The sequence below is a fragment of the Arachis ipaensis genome, chromosome B02, assembly GCF_000816755.2.
Source record: "Arachis ipaensis cultivar K30076 chromosome B02, Araip1.1, whole genome shotgun sequence".
NCBI lineage: Eukaryota > Viridiplantae > Streptophyta > Magnoliopsida > Fabales > Fabaceae > Arachis > Arachis ipaensis.
This window is the reverse complement of record NC_029786.2, coordinates 104,320,313-104,328,123: the sequence shown is the minus strand read 5'-3', so window position 1 is coordinate 104,328,123 and position 7,811 is coordinate 104,320,313. Positions and strand designations below refer to the sequence as shown.

The following is a 7,811-nucleotide window of genomic DNA, read 5'->3' as shown; positions in this document are numbered from 1 at the left end:
GAAGCGACGCAGGCATAATATTGAGATCCTATTTCCGTACAGACTCAAGATATGCTTATTGGGCTTTATATATTAACGAGCGGGAATCGTCGAGGTATTAGTGCAAACAGGTATAGTCCGTGTAATCGCAGAAATTCGAAAACTGAAAGAATTTACAATAATAACAATTGGTAGATGAAAGAGGAACCCAGATAGAGGTTTTCCTAAAATTTGAATTTCCAGCTTCAAACAACCAGGCAGAATATGAAGCCTTGATTGTTGGATTAAAGCTGGCAGAAGAAGTCGGTGCTACAAAGGTGATGATATACAACGACTCACAAGTAGTAACCTCCCAGATAAGCGGAGAGTATCTGGCAAAGGACCCAAATATGAAGAGGTACTTGGAGAAAACTCTGGAGCACCTTGGGCGCTTTGCAGAAACCGAGGTTAAACATATAACTCGGGATCTGAACAGCAGAGCGGACGCCCTATCCAAGTTAGCAAGTACCAAGCCAGGAGGGAACAACAGAAGCCTGATCCAAGAAACCCTCCAGGAACCCTCGGTAGTAAAAATAGAAGACAAATAAGAAGTACTTGAGGTAATCGGTTTAAACCTCGGATGGATGAACCCCTTGGTCGAATACATGAAATTCGACATCCTCCCTAAAGAAGAGAAAGAGGCTAAAAAGATCCGAAGGGAAGCACAACACTACACCTTGGTAAGAAATATTCTCTACAGAAGGGGGATATCAACACCATTATTAAAGTGTGTACCGACCTCAAGAACTGCCGAGGTATTGGAGGAAGTGCATAGTGGGATCTGCGGAAACCATCTCGGAGCAAGGTCACTAGCCAGGAAAGTAATCCGAGCTGGATTCTACTGGCCGACCTTGCAGAAAGATGCCACAGAATTTGTGAAGAAGTGTCAACCATGTCAGATGCATGCAAATTTCCATGTGGCTCCACCAGAAGAGCTCATTAGTATCACTTCTCCATGGCCCTTTGCACAATGGGGAATGGATTTGTTAGGTCCTTTTCCCCAAGCGCCAGGACAAGTCAAATACCTGATCGTGGGAATAGATTACTTCACAAAGTGGATAGAAGCAGAACCATTGGCCACCATCACCGCTCAAAGAAGTCGGAAGTTCCTCTACAAAAATATCATCACAAGATATGGGATACCCTATTCCATTACTACAGATAATGGAACCCAATTCACCGATTCTACCTTCAGAAGCTTAGTAGCCAGTATGAAAATCAAACACCAGTTCACCTCGGTGGAGCACCCGCAAGCCAATGGGCAAGCCGAGGCAGCCAACAAAGTCATACTGGCAGGGCTAAAGAAAAGATTACAAGAAGCAAAAGGAGCTTGGGCTGAAGAGCTCCCCCAAGTGCTATGGGCTTACAGGACAACGCCCCAATCCGCCACTGGAGAAACGCCCTTCCGACTAGTCTGTGGCGTAGAAGCAATGATACCAATAGAAATCAATGAACAAAGCCCAAGGGTAATTCTCCATGACGAGATCGGAAACATACAGGGGCACAAAGAGGAGCTCGACTTGCTCCCCGAAGTCCGAGAATATGCCCAGATAAGAGAAGCAGTATTGAAGCAAAGGATGACTACAAGGTACAACAAAAAGTCATTCGAAGAACATTTGCCCCGAATGACTTGGTCTTAATCAGAAACGACATTGGAGTCAACAAATCAAGGGAAGAAAAATTTGCTGCTAATTGGAAAGGACCATACAAAGTTAATGAAGTTTTAGGAAAAAGGTTATTATAAAGTAACCGACCTGAACGACACTGAATTCCCAAGGTCGTGGCATGCTTGTAATATGAAAAGGTACTACAGTTAAAAGCGAACTCTACTCCCTGGTGTACTCTTTTCCCAACTTCATGATTTTTTCCCAAAATCAAAGGGTTTTTTCTGGAGAAGGGTTTTTAACGAGGCATCATGGTAGAGGCTAAGGGAAAAAAGGCTATTAAAAACCCTTAGTAGCAAGAAGGTACCTCCCTAATCAATAAATATCTTTTTTTCATATCTCTTATAAACTCCTTTCTATTTTAAGTCTTCCTACGAAACGCGCCGACTTAAGCTCGACAAAACGTGAAAATCCCATGAACCAACCTAGATGGTCGTCAGGATAAAACGACGAGGTACAAGTCGATGTAATGAGGTTATAGAAGTTGATCGTAAAAACTCGGAAACATCCCGACTCATAAGTCGAAAGGAAAAAATCGAGTACAAAAGAAAACGAATCGCAAAAAAAACCTAAGTCATAAGAACTCAATAAAACAAAGTTGAGTATAAGGGATAACAGAAAAAGAGATTAAAGGCTGTCAAAAAAGTCCTTAAACAAAAAGGCTCAGAAAAACAGACAAGCCAAAGGGAAAGGTTTTCAGAAAAAAGATCAAGGAGACTTCGAAAAATCAAAATCAGAAAAGCATACACGCATAAGGTAACTTAAACCCTTATCCAAAAAAGGGTATTTATTTTGTTAAGTTAAAACCCTTATTAAAAAGGGTACTTATAAAATATTTTGTTTACGGCCTTAAAAGGCCAAAAGAAATTGTCCAAACACCACCAACAAGCAAAGAGTTTAAAAAAGGGGAGACTCACAGGCCGAGCCCCCATATAGCCATAAAAAAGTTATTTCTGCAGAGGAGTAGACGGATCACCACCACCAGAGTCAGGAAGAGCGCCACCAGGATCAGGAAGAGAGGCAACCACGGGAGATGAAGAGGAAATCGGAGGAACAACAGAAGAACTCGAAGCGTCCTTGGAACGAGGAGGGGACTCAATAATCCTCTGCCCCCGAGTCTTAAATTCTGACTCGGAAACGATCACGGGGGCAGGAGGATCCACAATAGCACCGTCAATGACGACCTTGTCTGGATCTAAAGGAGAAAGATCCAAGTCAGGAACAATAACTCCGACCTGCTCCTTGAAAATCCTCCAAGCCTCCTCGGCACCATCAGCGACAGAGTCCTCCAACTCGGCATACGCATTTCGAGAGTTCAGCAAATCCTTCTTCACAGACACAAGATCTTGAAATAAACTCTGATAACTCTCCTGTGCTGTCTTCCTCAAACTCGCCTCCATGTTGCATTGGGCTCGCAACTTACTCTCCTTCTCCCGAAGGCTATCTCTCTCCGCCCTCAGCTTGGCGACCTCCTCCTTCAACTCCCTCTCATGCTCCTGATAAGAAAGAAGCCTCCCCTCCAGCTCCTCAACCTTCGAGGTTAACCCCAAAGAGCTGAGAGAAGTCTTCTCAAAAATATCCAAAAGCTTGCCACAAACACCTGCCGCCCTAAAACTCTCCTCAGCCAGAGTGGTGAGGTGGTTTTGAACAGAAACATCATTCATACTTATATGAGGATAGATGTTCTTTCGGACGAATGCAAGAGCATCCGCCTTAACCCCACCATCAAAAGAAGAGCCAGACTCTAAAGTCTTGCGCTTCTTCGTCTTTGGCTCAGAAAGAAGTCGGGCGGAGGGGAGCGGCCGAGATAAGGCTGAAGAAGAAATCACAATGGGCTGAGAGGGAGTCCCCACGTTCTGAGGAGGAGGAGGAGGAGGAGGAGGAGGAGAGATGATTGCCCTGGCACCACCAGCCCTGGCCCGGGACTTTGCTTTAGCCTCCTGAACTCTCTGGTAAGATTCTTGAGCATTCTTCCTTGCCATATCTGCAAAAGAAACAATTAGCAAAAATTACAAGTCGGCAAACCTCAAAGTTAGCAGATACAAGTTGAAAATAAGAAATGTATATACATATATAAAAACTACCTAGCTGCGACCGAACAAAGTTCGGCGATCCCTGGAGGAATTTCCTGGTATCCAAGTATGGGGCCCTCCCCCACACTTCTCGGAAAAACCCCACAATGGCCGCCTCCACCTCATCCAGGTCATCCAGACCGTACTTCTCACAGGGGGAGGCCTCCAACCAATAGAGGGGAAAACGAGGGGAAAAATTCTCATCCAAGAAAAAGGGGTGGTGACCCTCTACAGCTTGCACTTTGAAAAAATAATTTTTGAAGTCGTGGAAGGATTCGTCAAAAAGGGTGAAAATTCTCCGACCTTGTATGGCTCGGAAAGACACCCATTGCTGCTTGTTATTTAGCCCACTAAAGGGCTTAGTCATGTGGAAAAGATAGAAGAAAATCCTCAAAGAGGTCGGAAAGTCCAAAGCGTGACTAATAAATTGGTAAATTTTCAGAAAACCCCAAGAATTGGGGTGAAGTTGGGTAGGGGCAACTCGACAGTGGTGCAAAACAGACATCTCAAAATGCGAAAAAGGAAGAAAAACACCCAGACGGGTGATCATACATTCATACATAAAGAAAAAATGAAGGGCCGCCTCATTGGCCCTCCCAAGACAAACCCGGTCTTCTGGACCCGGGACTACCAACTCATACTTTGGCTCGTCCTCCTCAGAAGTACAAATCCTGTGGTGAGTACGAAGATGAGTAATAAACTCAGCATCGACCAAGGGTTCCTCCCCTAGGACCGTGACATCAACCCATTGAGAAAGAACATCTACGGAAGCCATTTCTTTTTCTTATAAAGGGTGACAAAAACCTACAAAAGAAAAAGAAAAGGAAAATAAAAAACACGGTCTCTAAAGGGAGGAGATACGGAACCAAAATCTACAAACCAAACTATCTACCTATAAAATAAAAGCTTGCAAAACACAAAGCATGTCATGAAAGAAGAAAAGCTAACCTTTAGCCAAAAAGTGAAGGTTGGAAGAAGCAGAAGTCTCCAAACACAAGAACGCAGCACGAACGAAGAAAGAAGAAATTTGAAAAATTGCAGAAACGAAAAAATGAAAGAGAGGGAAAGTATTTATAAACATGCTAAGGGGTATAATGGTAAAAGCGGGGCAGTCATTAATGAGAATGCACCGTTACCAAGACCTACGCACATCCCTAACGGACACGACACTTGATTAGACGTAACTGTCAGAACCAAAAGGACACGGAAAGTCACATCGGTTTCAGAAAATCACGTCGGTCCTCCAACAAGTCGGCTACGACCCCGAGCAGAATACTCGAACCCAAATCTTGAAAAAATTGGGCACGAGTAGGGGCACTGTTCATACCCTGGCCCAATAATAAAGGCCCAGGATCAAGCAAAGGACCTAATCCAAAGGGTTGGGTCTCACCAGTACCAATCTTCATCCTATGAAGTCGGTACTCACCACGACCTGTTCTAAAGAAGTTGGGCACGAGATTAGCTGGCGGATAAACACTCATTTAAATGAGTAACTACCCCTAGAATCTCTCTAACCACTTCCACGAGCCATATCTTAACCTCCCTAAGATAATGGGACGGTTAACACCTTAAAAATATGGCACTACTCCAACGGTGGTTATTAGTTCACCACTATAAATACATTGACACCCCTCAGGTATCTCTAAGCCCAATACTCTCTAGACCTGCTTACACCCTTGCTGACTTAGGCATCGGAGTGTCTTTGCAGGTACCACCCCCATCTCCTCACACAAACAAGTCGGACGGAGCCTCCCGAGTTGCAGATCCTTTCGGAATCCTCCTCCTTCACACATTTGGGCCAACCAACTCCATCCAGCCCATCAATCTCCGGTTACCCACCGTAACAATTACCAATCGTTGAAACTGCATATCTGAATTTGTCACGAATTTAGCAAAACTGAACTGAAACTAAGGGAATTCAATTTCATTATGTGCTCCACTTCGAAGATTTTCAGGCAAACATAAAAAGCATGGAGGGAATGGAACTTGAACTTGCCCTATAAAGTTCCGTAGATGCTATTCCTCAATCAAAAATCGAGCTCCTCCTAAGAAATCTAACTTTAATCACATTCCATTAGGTTGGTCATAATAGGTGAGTAGATCCAACCATCATTCGATAAAGTAGAGACTATTGCCTCTTCTTTGAACGCTTACATCCATGTAGTTGGAACCCGAATCAGTGAGGACAACTCGATGAGGTATTTCATGGATGTGATGCATTGTAAATGATTGTGGCAAAAGACAATCGAACTGGAACATTAGACGATAAGAATAACTTAGAGTAACAACAAATTAAAAATTATCAAAAGAATAATATAATAGAATGAGTATATGAAAAATATTATAAAAAATTATAAATTGTACCTTAAAAGGATCAACTTCAATAAAAAACGAAGAATACATTCTTATTCTATGAAGTAGTAAAAAAAATACTAAATATAAAATTATGAATTCACTCACAAATTTAGATTCATGTACCACAGGAAAACACTATATATAAATTTTAGTAAAACAAAAATAAATATGTAAATTACCTATTATTAAGGTAATTTTTTAATAATGCATTAAATTTTGATTTGATACAATTATAATGAAGATATGTTTCTAAATTAGTATAATTATATATTATTCATTAAATATTAATTACAATATAATTATATTAAAGATATTTTTTATAAAATAATTTAAAAAAATTATTTGATATACGTGAATTGGATAACAAAGATTTATTATTATTATTATTACTATTATTAATATTATTATTATCATTAAAATTATTAAAAGTATTTTTAATTGATAATTGATAAGTAGTTTAATAGTGCATTAAATATTGATTTGATATAATTATAATGAAGATATGTTGCTAAATTAGTATAATTATATATTATTCATTTAGTATTAATTATAATATAATTACAATAAAATAATTTAGAATAGAAAAAAAAATTTATTCGTTTTGGAGGGAAAACGGAGGCATGAGAGATCGACACGTCACCTTTAGTAGTTGGGGGAAAACCCAATTTTAGTATATTAAGTAGATAGATTTTTAAAACCGAGTTATTAGCCTTTGCTCAAAAATTATTTTTAATATGAGGATAAAGATGATGTTTTGATTTAAGATTGATATTTAAAGTGTATTATAATATTATAGATATGTAAAAAATGTGTCCAACACCTATTTTACTTATTGTCAGAAAATGTTTGTTTTAATATTTTTTTGGTGACTGAAATAAATTAAACAAAGAAAAACAAAACAAAAAAAAACAAGGAACTGCTTAAATAGAGGGGCAGTCCTGTTTAAGACTACTCTTAAATTCCTCCCAAGGTGAAAGAAGCTCCACATGCGAAAGTTGTAACTTCATCGCCGTCTTTGCCATAGTATCTGCCACCGTGTTTGCATCTCTCATAATCAAACGAAAGTCAACACGCCAATTCCAATGCATGATATATCTTATTTTGAGCACCAATGGATCAATAAACCCAAAACCATCTTGAGTAACAAGATTAAATGCTTCCACACAATCCGTCTCACAAATAACATCTCGTTGACCCACATCCCAAGCCAAACAATTCTCCTTAAAGAATACTATTACTCTCAATCATTCCCAAACACCCCCTTTGCCAGCTCCCATTACAATCTCTAATAACACAAGCAAAACCAACACTATCACCCAAACCAAAATAACTAGCATCACAATTAATCTTAAAAATACCAATAGATGGGGGATTCCAAAAACTATTTAGAGTAGAGGGAAGGAACATACGTTGTAATTCAAAAATATTCCTAAGCTGTTTTAATATGATAATAAATTTATACGTACCGATACGTTTAAAATATAAACAAATAATAATTAGAAATATAAAATTTATTTTCTACATCAACATTTAATTTTTTGTTTAAAAATATATATTATATTATCATTTTTACTATAATATCTTTTTAATTAAATACAAATAAAAAACATTTTTTTATTTAATTCTATAAAAAGACATAAATATCTTTTTGTAATGTTGGATAAAATGTATCTCTTTAAATTAATCAAATATTAAAATTAAA

General features: G+C 39.2%; 1 protein-coding gene across 1 annotated transcript; it reads right to left on the bottom strand.

Moving 5' to 3' along the window:
- Positions 2,514-6,064, bottom strand: LOC110269081. The gene is made up of 2 exons (XM_021116490.1): positions 3,767-6,064; positions 2,514-3,666 (listed from the first exon to the last, which is right to left on the bottom strand). Exons 1-2 carry the CDS (start codon positions 4,527-4,529, stop codon positions 2,630-2,632), a joined length of 1,800 nt encoding a protein of 599 aa, XP_020972149.1. The 5' UTR covers positions 4,530-6,064; the 3' UTR covers positions 2,514-2,629.